This window comes from Mastigoproctus giganteus, chromosome 2, assembly GCF_048544385.1.
Source record: "Mastigoproctus giganteus isolate SK-2022 chromosome 2, ASM4854438v1, whole genome shotgun sequence".
In the NCBI taxonomy this organism is placed as follows: Eukaryota; Metazoa; Arthropoda; class Arachnida; order Uropygi; family Thelyphonidae; genus Mastigoproctus; species Mastigoproctus giganteus.
Window position 1 is genome coordinate 167299431 of NC_143576.1, and position 18475 is coordinate 167317905.

The following is an 18475-nucleotide window of genomic DNA, read 5'->3' on the forward strand; positions in this document are numbered from 1 at the left end:
TGCTGTGCTCCTAACATTGGTGTTCAAGCATGTATACTTGCTTGAACACCAATGTTAGGAGTACAGCAATCAAATTTAATAAAATTTAAGTATTCATTAAGTCCCTGTTTTTGTAACCCAAGTTTTCAGGCTGCTGCATGTCCCAGCAAGAAACATCACAAGAATCATTTTCACCTCTGTTAATATATTAGTCTCTATATTCCCGCCCCTCCCCAAAAAAAACCTAACAATTTTCTGATTCTCCTAACACTGTCTTAACAGTGTTAGGAGAATCAGAAAATCAAAAATTTTTTTTTGGCTGGTGCAGCATATGCCTCAGGCTTCCTTGCACCATATAGCTAATAATAATAATAATAATAATAATAATAATAACCCCATCGGAATTCTGAATTTGCACTTAAATCTTTATAAGGGACACGCACACACAAAAGCATTCTCTTCGGTTGTATCATGTCTCACTACAGATAGTTAGCAATTTGTGCAACAAGTAGTGCACATTATAAAGCCCAGATTTGTAAGAGACCTGCTGTTGGCATTTCTCTCCTAAGCTAAATCATTACAGCTGCTTTGAGTTGTTTTCTTTTCTTCCCTAAGTATATGGTTTAGTCTAAATTTAATTATATAATATTGGTGTAAATACACCGTAGTTTACCCATAAGTTTTATTACATAAGTTAGTGTTAACGTTAGTCTTAAAGCATCATTTGATTTTATCTCATATTGTGGCTACCTTCACAACGAGATACCAGGTATTGCACTACTTTGAATAAACAACACTTCTCTAATAGAGGAGACTACTGTTATTTATTATCTGACTACTGTTATTAGTTATCTCAGTGGGCACCACCACCACCCCGACAGTGCCATTTCGGAGCTTGTTGGCTCACTCATTGGTGGGCAGGCAGGTACTCTGGTAATGCAAACATGCCATCACGGTTGTGAAGTTAATTCCACAATATGAGAGATGCCAAATGGTGTAGGTAATAATAATATTATGCCTTGTGCATTTAGTCTTCTAAATATTATTATTATTTAGAAGTATAAGGGAATTATACTACCCCACTATAGTAAATTTGGTTTAGCAATTGTAGCACTATGCTAGAAATGCTAAATCAAAATGAATATATCACACTGCTCTAAAAAGTTACTGTTGCTTATATCAAAAGCTGAAGATCAGGCATTTGTAAGCAGGAGGAGAACAGGATGCTTTTGGACCAAAACAAGTGAAAAACAGATTTTTTTTTTTTTAAACAACAGGAGTTTATTGCAAAAAGCATGAGGAAAAAAGATTTTTCAGAAAAGCAGAAGATTTTTGTAATGTCTACATTGCACTTGAAGTTAAATTTCACTAACAGTAGATACATTTCATATAACATATACAATAAGGATTGTTTACCAGTACAATAAGGTTTCAAACATTAGCTTACCTATGATTTTTCTGTTTGAATATTCTATTAGACATCAACTGATTTTGATTGCTTCAAGAAAGATACTGTTTCAGACTTTGTTGAAAACTTCAGACTTTCAGACTTCAGAAATGTTGAGTCACAGTTTTATTCATAACAATGAGCCGTATATATCTAGAATTGGCTGCTAGCAGCATTTTGAAAGCTTCAGCAGAAAGAGATTTGAAATTAGTTTTTGCTTTCCTAACCTGGCTGAGTATTCTCTTGCACTCAAAATTGCTATGAGTGCACTTTTCAGTTCCAGATCAATTCTTTCTTCTTTTGTAATAGCATGTCATAGGTTTCCACATTGAAACTGATGGACTGATGCTGCAAAACATCTATTTTTCATCTGTATCTCTATTTCTAACAATGCCAAGTACCGAAAACATGTCCAAAAAATTTCAAATTTGAAAATGATGCACTGCTAGTTGATGAAATTTGTGATATTACGGCATTTCTAAGAAATTAGTCATTTGGAACTTGTGCACCATGTGGTCACATCCACTAATAAAGTATTTGCTCACTGAACAAAAGAACAGAATCTTCTCTTGTTTTAGCCTATCTGTCCATTGCAGTAGAATTGTCAATGACTTAGTCAGAATTATCTGGTTTAGTCTGCAATGGTAATCAGCTTCCGAAATAAAAAGATTTAAGAATTGGTAAATAAATTTGCACACAGCAAATTTATTTACCAATTCTTCTTCAGCATAAATACAAGTAATGACCTCTGTACATGGATGTGAAGTACATTGGAATAAAGAGCTATGTAATCACATTTTGAGTTAACTTGTCTGATCAGTTTTCCATTGAGACATTTTTTAAGAAATTTTCATAGCTGTGCATACTATACACATTTAGATGAAAAAACATTGGGAAAGACACATTGGAGTAGGACTTTTTTGTTAAAAAAAACCCTGTCAGCTTGTGATTATCAAGTGATCAACTGCATGTTTGCAAGGTAATACACATTTGCCTGTTTTTAGGCATTCGTCAAGTTTTGATATCTTGGAGTACACATACACAACTGTGATTTTATCCTTCATTTAATTTATTCATAATTTGTATTGTGTCCTCCATATTAATAATTAGCTTTTTGCATTCTAACAGTTCTTGTTGAAAATAGGCCTAAAACTTATTTTTTTGTTTTAATATATGCACTAAGTATTCAGTCTTATTATATGATTTTTTATGTTATTATAATTAAATTCTAATTTAAACATTAATATGAACAAGTACATCCATGGGAGAAAATAAAGTAACCCACCCTTATTACATTATTTTATATGGGAAAATAATATTCTGAGATATTAGTATTAGCATTAGTAGAGGCATTTGATGCAAGAAAGCAAGCTTATGCAGCATCAGCCAAAAAAAAAAAAAAAAAAAACACTTCCAATATGTTAGGAATCTATTAATTTTATATGAATAATGGGATACCTGTAATCTAAGTTGTTATTTTTTAATAATGTGGTATCAGTGGAATATCAAAATATGGTCCATCATAATTTGCCCAATATGACTCAACTCTGAGAATACATTTTAGAAATCAATTTTGTTTAAAATACGCTGATAATAACAATTTAAAGAAATGTCTTTTGTAATGTGTTTTTCCAAGTGATAATTACTAAAAACAAGCGATTAAAATAGCTATCATCATCCTATTTAGAACAAGTTATGTTTTTTTTTATTTTTTAATAATGTGGTATCTAATAATAATGTACTAATAATTTAATAATAATAATAATGTGGTATCTAATAATAATAGACAAAGACGAATAGATTAACAGTAGCCACTGGCAGAGGTGAAAGAGATTCTTGCACTGCTTCTATTGGAATGAGCAGAAGCCTGAAAAACAAGATGCAGGATATTTCAGAGACTGCTAGGAGTCATTGCGGTACAAGTAAACACATGGGTTGTGTTAGGGTAGCTAAGAATAGAAATAGTTGCATGTATAGTTGCGTGTACACCAATGCTAGGAGTTTAGTAAATAAATTTGATGAATTTGAGGTATTGCTCAAAACATCAAAGGCAGATATTGTTGGGATATCAGAGACGTGGTGTCACATAGATATAAGGAATGCAGAACTGGAATTTGGGGAGTACAACGTCTACAGAAAGGATAGACTGGATAGGAAGGGAGGAGGGGTTATGCTATTAGTTAAGAAATACATAAAATCCAAGGAAGTGAAGCCAGTGGACATCGCTGGACAGTGCAGTGTCGAGTCAGTTTGGTGTGACATAAGCATTGGGAGATCAAAATTGAGAGTAGGAGTGTGCTATAGGCCTAATGACTCTGATGAGTATAATAAGAAACTGTATAGGGAAATAGAGTGGGCCAGTAAATCAGAGAGTCTTATAATGGGAGATTTTAATTTCCCAGATATTGACTGGAATTTGGGGGCTGGTCACTCACACACTAGCAAGGCTTTTGTGGATTTATTGGATGATTGTTTTCTACATCAGCATGTTCGGGAGGCAACTAGAGGGAGGAATATTCTTGATTTGATTATCAGCAGTGATTCTTCATGCATTAAGAATCTGGAGATAAATGAACCACTAGGTGGCAGTGATCACAGTGTGCTGAAGTGGGATTTACTCAAAGAGGTAACTACCATTAGGGGTAAAGGGAAGGCTTATTGCCTTCGTAAAGGCGACTACGATGGACTGAGATAGTATTTAAATTCTATACAGTGGGACCAACTGATGATGTTACCAACAGCAAATGCAAAATGGGAAGCATTCAAAGAACTTATCTTGGAAGCTACTAGGCTTTACATACCAACTAAGAAATATTGTTCAAGGTTTAGGCCTAAATGGATGTCAGATGAACTAATGAGGCATATGGCAGAGAAGAAACATGCATGGGATACATACAAATTAACACATGACACAGAAGCTTATGATAGATACAAGTTGATCTGTAACTAAGTTACCAAGGAGGTTAGGCAGGCGAAGGCAGATTACGAGAAATCTTTGGCAAGGGATGCAAAGAAAAACAGCAAAGAGTTTTTTATTTATGTAAACTCTAGAAGGAAGGGGATGAATCAGATTGGTCCACTTGATATCGATGGGTCAACTGTTGATGATCCTGCTCAGGTAGCTAACAAACTAAATGAATATTTTGCATCGACATTCACACATGAGGAGTTATTTAGCGAGGGGAAAGCCAGAGGTGTATTCAACTCTAGCAGTAAGCTAGAGAATCTTGTAATAACTGAGAGTAAAGTGGAGGAGAAATTGTTGAAGATAAACATAAGAAAGGCACCCGGGGTGGATGGGATCTATCCAGTTATATTAAAGGAGGCAGCAGAGGAAGGAAGCAAACCCTTAGTCATAATTATGAAAGCTTCCTTGGACTCAGGGGAGGTACCCACAGACTGGAGATGTGCAAATGTGACCCCAATTCACAAAGGAGGATCAAAGGCTGACACAAGTAATTACAGATTTGTGAGTTTAACTTCTGTTCCAGGAAAATTAATGGAGGCACTAGTTAAAGAAGCACTGCAGGATCATTTAGACAAGACTTCAGTTATAGCTCGGACACAGCATGGTTTTGTTAAGGGGAAGTCTTGCCTGACCAATTTGATTGGATACTATGATGCAGTCACAAAGGAACTGGATACAGGGAATAACTTTGATATTATATACTTGGATCTTAGAAAGGCTTTTGATACTGTTGCACATGGAAGACTGCTGCACAAATTGGAGCAGTGTGGCATTGGAGGCAAATTGCTGCTGTGGATAAAGGGGTGGCTAAGGGGGAGAAGACAGAGAGTGGTAATCAATGGACACTGCTCGTCGTGGACTAATGTTATTAGTGGAGTCCCTCAGGGCTCAGTGTTGGGTCCATTATTGTTTTCTGTATTTATAAATGATATTGATGATGGTATATCAAGCTTAATGTTGAAGTTTGCAGACGATACAAAGGTAGGCAGGGTTGTCAAGGACACTACTGACACTATGCTGCTGCAACAGGATCTGGAAAGGTTGAGCAGATGGGCTTCGAGGTGGCAAATGAAGTTTAACATTGACAAATGTAAAGTACTACATATGGGAAACAGCAACCCCAGAGCAACGTATCAACTCTGTGGTACTACACTGACAGTGGTAGAGAATGAAAGGGACCTGGGGGTGGTTGTGCAGGCAGATATGAAGTTCTCTGAGCAGTGCAGATGGGCTGCAAGAGTAGCTCATGGTGTATTGTCAATGATATATAGGACTTTTTCTAGCAGGGATAAGGAGGTGATTATTCCCTTGTATAAGGCAATGGTCAGGCCACACCTAGAGTACTGTATACAGGTCTGGAGGCCTCATTTCAAGAAGGATGTAGAGCTGCTGGAACAAGTACAGAGAAGGGCAACAAGATTAGTGAATGGAACAAAGGGGTGCTCTTACGAAGAAAGGCTTAAGTTTTGCAAATTACAGTGTCTGGAGACTAGGCACCAGCGAGGTGATCTGATAGAGGTGTATAAAGCCTTGAATGGTTTGAGCATGCTCAATGCTGATGGGATTCTTCCTCTTGCTCAGAATATCACCTGAGAGGGCATAAATTCAAATTGAGGAAAGACAGATGTAGGAAAGACGTGCAGAAATTTGCCTTTAGCCAGCGGGTGGTTGGTTGATGGAACAGACTTCCATCCCTTGTCGTGGAAGTTGATAGCCTAAATAAGTTTAAGGCTCAGCTGGACAGGTATTTTGAACAAACAGAGGGGTGAAGTGGAAGTGGTTTTTTTTTTTTTTTTTTTTTTGGCTGATGCTGCATAAGCTTGCTTTCTTGCATCAAATGCCTCTACTAATGCTAATGTGGTATATATATTTTTTTACTCTGATAGTTTTGAAGTGTAAATGAATATATAGACTTTTGTTATTTCTAGTTTTGATGTTGGACGAATCTTATTGCAAAAAAAGTACAAAATCCCAACTGATGCCACCTCAGAAGATTTAAACAAGGCACTTGCTCCCCTTGCAGGAAAAATGGTAAGTTGAGCAAAGGGCTTGGGTGTTTGTATTTTTTTTTTTTTTCCCCATATGAATATGTAATAGACTTTCAAAGTTCTGGAACTTCTGCCATTTTAGAGTTCCCTTACAGTGTTTGCAATTCTGCTAATGGAAAGAACATTGCCAGGAGCATTCCTGCCTTTAACTTACCTCATTTCTCCATTGTACCATGTTCCATCTTCTATGTAGACTTGAGTCATTGTCTTAGGAAACTGTTTCATTCAAAGAAATAGGAACTGACTAGAAGAGGTAGATAGAGGGAGTTTGATGGTTTTGGAAAGCAGGATACAATATTTTGCCAACACAAAAGAATATAGCTTAATACAGCAACAAGACCATGCAAGATATCTAACTTTCCTGGCCTGCAGAGACAGACTGAGCATGCATCTCCAAATTAGTCATTATTATATTATTAGTAGTACACTGGTGTGCAAAATTTAAGGACCAGTCAGGTTTTCACCTGTAGTTTCTCATAGGAGTGACCTGGATATGGGAAAAGCATACCAAAGGAACTTTGTGAGGTACAGAAATTATGAAGGACACAACAACGGAAACAAATTGGTACAGGGGGACTTTATTCAAAAATGGCAACATAGCACTGGCTGCCATGATACAGATGCATCACTGCCAAAGATGGAACAAAGGGAAGAGCTGGTCCTCAGTAGGAGATATGGCCACCCCTAATGTCGATGCAGGCTTTGCACCACCTGTCCATACTTAGAACAATGTTGTTGATAAGTTCTTGCGGTAACATCATCCATTCCTCTGTCAGCGCCATCTTCAGCTGGTGAAGATTTTCTGGCAGGTGTGGACGTGCCATTAGGCATCTCCTCAGCATGTCCCATATGTGTTCGATGGGATTTAGATTGGTGGAACAGGCAGGCCAATCCATATGAACAATGTCCTCACTTTCCAAAGGCATATCAACATCTGCAATGTGATGGGGCGTGGCGTTATCATCCATAAACACGAACTCTGGGCCAATGGCACCTCGGAACAGACACACATGGGGAAGGATTACCTCAGTACAGTAGCGTGCACCCCATCAGTACCGCCTTCCAGTATCTGGAGTTGTGTACGTCCATCCAAGATAATGCTTCCCCAGACGAGAACACCTCGACCGCCATATTGATCCCTTTCAGTGATGTTTGCAGGATGATACCGCGTGCCAACCTCTCGCCAGATTAGCTGACATCCAGAATCGCTGCTGAGACTGAATCTACTCTCATCAGTAAAGAGTATCTTAAGGTAAAGATTTTGTGGTTGTGACCTTTAGAAATAGTGTTGTTCCTTAAGTTTTGCACACTCCACACATCTATCCTGCAACCATCCTTCCTCAATTTGAATTTATCCCACTCACATGTATACTCTGAGCAAGAGGAAGAATGCCATCAACATTGAAATTGTCAATCCATTCACTGCTTGAAATACCTCAATCAGATTTATCTCACAGGTGCCTAATCTCCAGATGCTGCAGTTTACAGGATGAAGCCTTTCTTAGTAAGAGCACCCTCTTTATTCCCCTCATCAATCTCGCTACCCTTCTCTGTACCTGCTACAGCAGCTCTATATCCTTCCTAAAATGAGGTCTCCCAACCTGTATGCAGTATTCAAGATGCACCATTGCCTTAAAAAATGGGATAAACATCTCCTTATTCCTGTTAACAAAATTCTGGTATATCATTGACAAAACCCAATGATCTGTCCTAGCAGCCTGTCTGCACTGCTCAGAGAACTTCAGGTTTTTTTCATTTTTCACCACTCTGAGTGTAGTACAATATAATTGATTATTCTGGAATTACTGCTACCCATATGCAGTACCTTGCATTTGTCAAGGTTAAACCTCAGTTGCTATTTCTCAGCCATATGTTTGATTTTTCTACTTCCTGTTGCAGTAGTTTACCCTGATATACCATCATCAATATCATTAATAAATACAGAAAACAGCACTGAACCCTGTGGGACTGCACTAATAGCATTAGTCCATGAGGCGCAGTGTCAATTAATAACCATTCTCTATCTTCTCCTACTCAACCATCCCTTTATCCAGAGCAGTGACTTGCCCTTAACACCACACTGCTCAAATTTATATAGCAGTCTATGTGCACCAGTATCAAAAGTTTCCTAAAATCCAAGTATATGATATCAAAATTATTTTTTGCATCAGTTCCTTTGTGACCACATTGTAGTATTCAGTCAGTTTGGTCAGACAAGATTGCACCTTAACAAATTCATGCTGAGACTGCATTATGTCGAATCCTTCTCTAGATGGTTCTGCATTACTTCTTTAACAAGTGATTCTGTTATTTTCCCTGGGATAGAAATTAAGCTAAGAGATCTGTAATTATTCATGTCACCTTTTGATCTCCCTTTGTGAATTGGGGATAAATTTGCACATTTCCAGTCCATAGGAATCTCTCCTGAATCCTAACACGCTCTCATAATTATGGCTAAGAGTTTGCTTACCTCCTTCCTTAATATAGTTGGATATATCCCATCCACCCCAGGCACTTTTTTTTGTCAAGATTCATTTATTATATAGCTCCCTTTTAGATTTTAACGAATTTATGGCATTCCTCTCCCTAAAGAACTAATGGTGCATGAATGTAGATTCAAAATACCTTTTTAGTTTGTTAGCAGCTTCAGCAGATCAACAGTTAAACTGTTAACAACTATCAATGTGATTCACCCCTTCCTTCAAGTTTTTTCTGCTTTTCTTTGCATTCTTTGCCAGAGACTTCTCATAATCTGCCTTAGCTTGCCCAAAACGAACTTATAACAATATACAGGTAGATTGTCTGAAATTCTGCAGTCCAAAAATGGGAATCAACTGAAATCTGGACATTTTTAAGATTGGTTTATTTATTTATTATTATTTTATTTTTGTGAAAATGAGCAGTAATGATTTGTCTATTCATGGATTGGTAGGTGTTTGTAATTATTATTATTTTTTTTTATTTGTTAGCCCCTCTAATTGTGTGTGCTGTTCAGAACAGGTCTCCTCTTGCTCAGTATGTGTTTTGTACCTATGAGCCCAATGACCAATAAAGTGATAATAATATTATTGTTATTATCAGTGCATTCTTTGTAAAAAAATAGGTGCTGGAATTCATTCTTTGCTATCACGAAAAATTAAAAATTAAAAAAAGTAAATTAATTAAAAGTAAAAAAAAAAAATTTTTTTTAAAAAGTTAAGAAAAGTAAATTAAAAAATTATTTCCTGATATTGTTACTTCAGTAGTAATGTTTTTGGAATAAGGGCAACAAATTAAATATATTAACACAGTTTATTAAGCATAAATTTATTATACAAGTATATAAAACAATAAGTAAAATGTGAGTAAAATAAGTAATAAGTAAACATAAGTAAAAAAATAAGTAAAAATAATTTCATAATAAAATTTTTATAGACTGTTCCAAATTTTTATTAAGTTCTCATCTGACACACTATGCTGACTTCTTTTCTTACTGTTTGTGTCTGTTGCTGAATGATGTTTCTGAATCAGCCATGAATCAACATATTTTGCTGTATCAAAGTGTGTCAGCGGTGGGCGTACAATTTTAAGAAATAGTAATGGAGAAATTGTTTTTGTCATCAACGAAGCTTTGGTTGGGCTGATAATCACATTCATTTGTGAAAATCCTCGTTCACATTCACTTGATGAAATTGGTATTGTACTCAGGGAATTCATCCAATGCTTCAATTCGTCCAAAACAGTCTGTTCAATTAGGTATTCCCAAAATCCACAAATTGTATCTTTTTTCATTTAAGTGAAACCTAATTCTCAATTTTCTAACTTCATTCTCACCAAATGTCACTTGAAAGTTAATATAACTGAGATGTTATATTAACATCTGAGATGTTATATTAACATATAACATTTAATTAACTAATATCCGTTAATTAATCAAAAAATTCAACAGATATATGCCCAAAGTGATTAAACCTATCAAAATACTTATTTATTACAAATTAAATCCTACTATTCTTTGCTACAATATTACCGCCAAAAACACCGCTATGATAGTGGTAGGAGTAGCGAGTTGTAACTTACAAAATCATTGGCTAAATTTAAAAAATAAGCTAATGAATGCCACTAAGCCTATTTAATCTATTTGTAAAACACAAATTAATCTGCTGACTAATCAAAAATATGATAAAATCTTAATGAAAACTTATCGGCTTGTAGCAAATACAGAAGTTTACATCTCAATTCTGTAGCAAATCTGTATTATTTCAATTGTGTTGTATTTCTGTAACGAATTATTAGACATTTCACAGTATTTCCTGTATCACTTCTTCAGTGACTGAATAACTAGTAAATTATGGTGACTTTATTTACATAGAGTTAATTTGATTACACATTTCTTGTTATTATTATTATTATTATTGTTGCTCTCTTATATTATTTCTCCCTGATTGGGGGGTATTGCTACCAAGTACACAGGGTGGTTGTTGTTACTGTTGGTTGAGGAATTCTCTGACTATCCTACAGGTGTTCAGGATTGCTACTTTCTGGAGTTCCTTGTAGGTGTTCACTGGGAGACCTATTGCTGCTAGGCTGTTATGTAGGGTCTTTGGCACCATACCTGTGGTTGACACGATGATCAGGATGGTTGTTACTTTGCATATGCCACATCTCTCTGATCTCCTGTCTTAGGTTCACGTACTTCCTGATTTTTTGCCCATGGGTTTTCTGCAGGTTGCCAGTGTTGGGTACTGCTATGTCAATCAGATAGGTAGTCTTTTCTTTCTTGTCCACAAGTGTTATGTCCAGTCTGTTGTGTGGGATTGTCCTATCCATTATTATTTGGGCGGTCCCAGTACAGCTTGTGGGTTGGGGTCTCCAGTACTGACTGGGGTTCATACTTGTAGTAAGGTATGCTTTCTTCCACCAGCTGGTATTTCCTTGCTAGCTTCTGATGTATTATCCTGGCTACCTGGTCATGTCTATGAGTGTATTCATAGCAGTGATGTGTTGGATCGTTTCGGAGGTCAGGTGGCATCATCTACACGTGTCATCGAACACTCCAGGCTCCTTGACAATGTATTTTCTATAGTTCCTGGTGTTGATTCCTGGTCTTGGATGGCGAGCATGAATCCTTCAGTCTCGGGGAAGAGCGTCCCACATGTGAGCCATGCATTGGAAGCACTTTTATCTATGTGATCTTGATGGAGATTATTGTAGTGTCTGCCATGGAGTGTCTTCTCTGCCCATCTTTCTATCTTCGTTTGTACCTCCTGGTTGGGGGGGATCCTCACTTAGGTTCAGTGGGGTGTACTGCTTGTCTATCTTCCTTATGACCTGGTGGAGTGCTGCCGTGTGTTTCTGGAAGTAATCCTTGAGGCTAACTATCCCTGTTTTCTGTTGCTCTATCAGGTCTATCAGGCCTCTTCCTCCTTCTTTCCCGGGCAATTGTGTCTCTCCACGGCAGATTTTGGGTGGTGTTGGCGGCCCTTGGTCATCATTGTCCTTGTCTTTCTCATGATATCCTCCAGCTCGGTGTTAGTCCAATCTATGACCTCGAAGGGGTATGTTAGCACTGGGACTGCATAGGTGTTTATGGCTTTAACTGTGTTCCCTCCGTTCAGCTTTGCTTTCAGCAGGTTTCTGAGTCTAATTACCAAGTATTTGTAGGTAATAAATCAATCTGTAGGTCTTGCATTTTCCTAGACCAAATTCCATCCTAATATCATTGCTGAATTCTTCGGTGATCTGGAGTAGTTGCTGAAAGTGTTTCTCAGTTCCCGCGTAGAGCTTGATGTCATCCATGTACATTGGGTGGGTGAGGGTGTACAGGTTTTTCCTTCCTTCTTTGAGGTTATATCCATACTTGCTGCCGTTGAGCACGGTAGATAGCGGGTTAAGTGCTAGACAGAACCACAATGGGCTCAGGGCATTTCCCTGAAAGATTTCTCTCCTGATGGGGATTGGCCTGGTTGTGACGTTTTCGACCTTATTGGTGGTACTCCATTTCACCATCGTTTTGCCTAGGAAGTTTGTCACTATCGGATTGACTTTGTAGATGTTCAGCGCCTCTATTAGCCAGCTATGAGGCACAGAGTCGAAGGCCTTGTGGTAATCGATGTAGGCTATGTACATGTTGCGGCACTTGTATGCTTGCTCCATAACCGCGGCATCTATGGTTAATTGCTCCTTGCATCCTTTCTGCTGTTTGCCCATTATGTTCTGGCTCTCGAAGTGGTCTGATATCTTCCTGGTTATGCAGCTGGTCAGGATCTTGTACATTGTTGGGAGGCAGGTGATTGGCCTATATTTCGCTGGGTTTCTTGTATCTTCGTCTTTAGGTTTCAGATATGTGATTCCTTGAGTGAAAAACTTCGGAACTGTCTCTGGGTGCCTTTCAGCCAGGTGCTTGTGTGTGTGCAAGTGAGCTTCTTGTACCAGTAGTTGTGGACCTTATCTATTCCTGGACTTCGCCAGTTGTGAGAGTTCTTGATCATCTGTTTTACTTCATGAATCTCCCACCCTCTCATTTCTTGCATGTCCTTGGTTTTCTTGCGTTCTAGTTCTATCCAGGGGTCTTGGCTGTTATGTCTTACTTCCCTGCTCCATGTGTTTCCCCAGAACTCCTCAATCGTCTTCTGTTCGGATGTTCCGTTCCCTTCTTTCCCATCTTTTCTGAGACTCGTAGAAGCCTCCTTAGTCCTCATCGAAGATTCTGTTGTTTATTTTCCTCTGGGAGCTCTCTGTGTCGGCATAGTCTCTTGCTGAGTGCAAGGAGGTTCTGCTTCAATGTGTCCAAGTACTCCCCTATTCTCTCATTCTTTGTCTCATGTTTGCTGTGGATGCTCTTCACTTTTCCAATCAATTTCTTACTTCTATTACCCCATTGGTACTGGGTCAATTTGCCTATCTTAATTCTTCTGTTGAAGTCTTCTTTCCCAAGCTGGTGGTTCCTTCTGTTTTCGGTTCTTCTGCTGCTGGTCTCTCGCTTCTCTTCTATTAATCTCTGGCTGCTACCGCAGCACAATACACGGCTGTGTGGATGGCCTCCAGTGTTGCACCATTGCTGTCGAGGTAATGCGGTATTATGTGCCGGTTCAGGTAGTCTGTGACTCTCCACAAAGTTCTATTCGGCCTCTGCTTCGGTATCATGTGAGTCTTTGTGGGATCCATTCCTTCGAATTCTGTTAAGGTCTTCTTCGACTCGTCCTCTATTCTGGATATCATGATCTCGTCTGTTTCCACTTCAGCTGATATGAGTTATATTTCTTCTTGATCTTTCTCCTTTGGATCGGTGGTGGCATGTTCTTCCTCCTCTGGTTCCCTATTCTTTATCCTTTGCAGTTGATCGCTCACATCCTGCATGATTTTTTTCCAAGATTGCAGGAGCTATCAGGTTCTTTGTGATGATGGTCCTTCTCTGGTCCGCTATACGCTGTTCAGTGACCTGAATATCCGGGAATCATACCAGCCACTTGGTATGCAGTCTTGCCCTGTAAGTTGTCATATCGGTCTCCAGCTTCGTTATTTTGTAGTATGCTTGCATGATGTACGTATTCATTTAGATGCTTCACTTCATGCGTTGGTATTTTCTTCCTTCCTGGGGGTGGTCACTAGTGCATTTGCACAGGAAGCACTTCCAGTTGGTGGAGCGGATGGTCTTGCCCTTCTCTTGTGGTAGCCATACCACAAGAGAAGGGCAAGACCATTGCTGTCGAGTGAGCGAGTGGTGGGTGACAGCGCCACTCGCTCCACTGTCTTGCTCGGGAGACTGTCTCCAACTTTTTGAACTGGCCCCTCTGCCTAAGGCCTGAATGTGAGTGACTTTATCCTGCACCACACTCGTTGCAGTATGATTAATTTTTCTCTGCAACATCATCCATCTATGGAGGTGGACCTGTTTAGCTTCGGCTTATGTCCAGTGGTGGGTCTCGTGAGTGATGCCAGATGGCACCACAATCTGCCTCAGCCACCACCCTGATCTTGGGGTAGGTAGGTCCCTTGGAGCAGCTTTCACGATGTTTATTTTATTAATTTTTTTTATTACTATTAATTTATTTATTATTGTTATTCAAATTTATTACTATTATTATACCGGTCTCCCAGCGTTGATGGAGCCGCGTTCGCTTCCGCCAAGGCGGTACTCGAACCCGGGTCCTTCAGGCTGGTAGTCCAGTGTTGTAACCACTGGGCCATCATGCCCCTTATTATTATTATTATTAGCTATATAATGCAAGGAAGCCTGAGGCTTATGCTGCACCAGCCAAAAAAAAAAAAAAAATTTCCAAATTACGCTGAGAGAGAGAGAGAGAGAGAGAAATAGAAGGGAAGGGATTCACCAAGGAAGCGAAGAATGATGATATCCAGCTCAGGACCCTGGGTGTGCCAAGTCCACACTCACCAGATGTGAGCCCCCGTGGGCCTTTAGTTTTTATGCGTAATAGAACCTGATTTAGTCAACAAAAGGGTATTAGTACAGATCTGGTAAAAATTAAATAAATTTTTAAATCAGTTAATCTTATTAACTAAATTAGTTAATAAGAATTTTTTAATCACAACTCTGGTTAAGGTCTCCTCAGGCCAATCACAGTTTGTACCTGAGAATGAGGAATAAGAATATTCAGAGAGAGAAATAGGGGTTTGGAAGTTGTAGGATTAGACATCTGCTTGGCATATAATCTTGTGAGCACCTCGTGTGGATGAGTTCAAGATTACTTTTTAAGGGTGGGGAGGGGATGAGGTTTTGTTTTTTTGGATCAGCAATAGGTCTGTATAGGTCAAAATGTTTCCACACTGTAGGCAAGAATGTTGTTGAATAACTTGGAGAGAGAGAGAGAGAGAGAGAGAGAGAGAGAGAGAGAGAGATTTGGATGTTGTAGAATTAGACATCTGTTCAGTGGCTAGCTGATCTTTGTGAGCACCTTGTGTGGGTGGGCTTAAAATTATGTGTGAAGGGAGGATTTCTTTTTTTTTTTGAGATATAATTATCATGGTTTCTGTTTTTGTTTTTTATCTGTTCTATTACTCTATTTTTGAAAATATGTACTGGTTAATGTCTAGCTGCTTACAGTTAGTTATACCAGCAATGAAGGATTTTCTGTACTCACTCTGTTTCCTGCACCTCTCAATTGTTAGAACAGAAGTGTTATTGATACTCATATCAGGTATAGGATGCAAGATCCAATTTGTTATTAGGCTGTGGGCCTAATAAAAAATCTTTGTTCTTTAAGCATTTTTGAATAATCTTCTACAGTTTACCCAGTATATGATTTTTGCATTGTAGCTTTTACACTGGGTGTTTAGTGGAAAGGAACTTTATCAGGGGTAAAGCAGGGAAAGGAGTTTTAACCATATTTTTGTTGGTGTTACTTTCTGGTGTACAGACATTTTTTTTTTGATCTATTCACTAATTTGGGGTATATAGTGCATGGTAATGTACTCATTTTCTTTTTATCGTTCTTTATCAGATGAATATGCATTGAAATATCTCCCTTCCATTGTTTTAATCGCTTTCATTATGAGTTTTTTGTGGATATCTCTTGTTTCTAAATATTTGGGAAATCCTGTTTATTTCTTTTTTGAGTGCTTGATCTCTGCATAGTCTGAAAGCTCTAAGAATGAAATTTTTAAGGATGCCTACTTTTGTATTCATGGGGTGATTTGAGGTAAATTTTATAATAGCACCAGTGTCTGTTGGTTTTCTGTATATGGAATGGTATATTTTTGTCTTCCTCTATATTTTAAATTTATATGTGGGTGTAAAGTACCTAGATAACTGTGAAAATTTTTTAATTCTTCTAATCCATGTATTAGGAGTGGCATAAGATGCAAGAAAGCAAGCTTACAAAGCATAGGGAAAAAAATAAAAACTTTCCCACATTATCTGTCCTTCACCTCCAATAACGTGTCTAGTTCTTCCATGAATTTATTCAACCTGTCTACTTCCACAACAAAGGGAAATTTATTCCAACAGTCAACCACCTACTTTCTGAAACCAAACCTCCGCACATCTATCCTGCAATCATCTTTCCTCAATTTGGATTTATGTTCCCTCGTGTGTTTTCTGAGCAAGAGGAAGAATGCCTTCAGCAATGAGCTTGCACAATCTATTCAAAGCCTTAAACACTTCAATCAAATCATCTTGAAGGTGCCTAGTCCCCAGATGTTGCAATTTGCAGAACTGAACCCTTTCTTGGTAAAATTCTTTTCCTTCTCTTCACGAGTCTTGTTCTTCTCTGCAGCCATTCCAGCAGATCTATCTGTCTGTCTGTCTATCCATCTGTCTGCATGTAATGAACTTAACTCTCAGTGAATGGATTTTTGCAAAATTTTATATTTGGCTTTTTTAGAACAATTTGTGAAATTTTATCAAATTTCATTAAAATAAAACCAGTGGAAATACAGAAATTATTATTTATTTTTTGCATAGATGTCACACAAGCTATCCATATGCTGTGTATTGTAGTAACTGAAGCATTGGATTTGTAGCCATGTGCTTTGCATCCACTATGGTGGATGCAAAGAAATGAAATGTTTTTGTTTGCACACAAAAGTTGTTGTTTTTTTTATTAATACATATATATATAATATAATTCATGAATTATTACTATTTGCTAATGCATCTGAAATGTATTAACAAACACACTGTGTATACATTAACTAACTTGTTTTTATGCATATCACATAGGCTACCCATATACCATATATTGAGCTAAAGTGATGGATTTTTGTTTGTTGCCATTCACTGATTGGAGTAATGAATGGGCAGCATGGCAGATATGCAGAAGCAATGTTCTCGGTTCACACATTTGCTCTCTCTCACTCATTTTCTTTTTTGTTGTTGTTGTTATAAATCATGAATTATTGCTAATGTGCCTGAAATGTAATGCACTATATACTTTTAACTAACTTGTTGCATAATGTTGGATATTCTGCATGCAGTTTCTCAAGTCATTTAACACCTTTAACTGTAGTCTTTCCAAAACCCTGCAAAAGAGATATAATTCTCCATTCCCATGCACATCTTAAGCACTCAAGATTTTAGGAAAGGAGCACATTCTTTACCAGAAGTAACCTAAACTTCTGATTTCTTTTTGAATAAGTATATATCAAATATTGCTTTTTCTGCATCCTTCAACTAGGCTTTCTCCTTTGTTTCCAGCATCTCTCTCTCAACTTATTTCACTTCCTATCAAAGAGGCATTCAATTTTTGCAGATATTTCCATGGATGCACTTCTTCTGAATTGACATTTGTAATTCCATTTCATTCCTTAAAACCAGTCCAGATACAGGCATCAACTAGTCAGTATTTATTTGCAGTTTCTCCAAACTAATCACTCTAACTATTCAGTTATACTTGTTTTTTCTACCCTTCTTTTCTGTTCTCTGTAAAACATTCATCCATATATTTTTCTAAAGTACTATAAAATCTTACAGCCTTTTGTTTGGGATCTTCATTAGAGAGAGAAAGTAAAGAAAAATAAGAAGAGAGGTGCAAAATAAATTTTGGTAGTTTAGTTATTTATATACAATAAATATCTAGTTATGAATTTTGCACTGTAAACATTTTTTAAATTATTCTTTTTATCAGCTGAAAATATAACACCTCATTCATGTTAGCTAGCCAAGAGTCCACTGCACTTCAAATCTTGCACACAGACTATACCTTATAGTAGACACACATACCATTACCGTGAGATTCTACAGTGCTGTTCTGATATTGATGGTTCCTCAAGAACTTAAGGTTATCTCTGATACCAAGCTTAGATTTTGTCATGAAGTTAAGGCAGTGCTGGCATACTAAACAATGCCTACATGTCTTCTGATATGATTGTTTCAAGACAGTCATATCTTATGAATATCAGTTTGCTCACTGGTTTATACAAACCAGTTTAACAGGATTTTTGCTCTGCAAAAATCCTGTTAAAGATGTTAAATCCTGAAGGTGGCAGCATTAACTCAAACTGTTTGGGCAGTGTGCTAGGAGGGTTTCTTGTGCACTTCAAGTCTATCCTTCTCCCTAGCTTTGTTGCCCACAGACTTAGATAAGTTGACTAATT

The 18475-nt window shown here is 37.7% G+C and overlaps 1 protein-coding gene across 2 annotated transcripts in view; it reads left to right on the forward strand.

Moving 5' to 3' along the window:
• LOC150089728 (methionyl-tRNA formyltransferase, mitochondrial) overlaps positions 1 to 18475 on the forward strand; it is a 164471-nt gene that overhangs the window by 95968 nt on the left and 50028 nt on the right. For both annotated transcript variants that reach the window (XM_090368768.1, XM_090368770.1), the window contains exon 5: positions 6323 to 6425. In XM_090368768.1, the coding sequence (XP_090224894.1) occupies positions 6323 to 6425 (103 nt within the window). The remainder of the gene's footprint in view (positions 1 to 6322; positions 6426 to 18475) is intronic.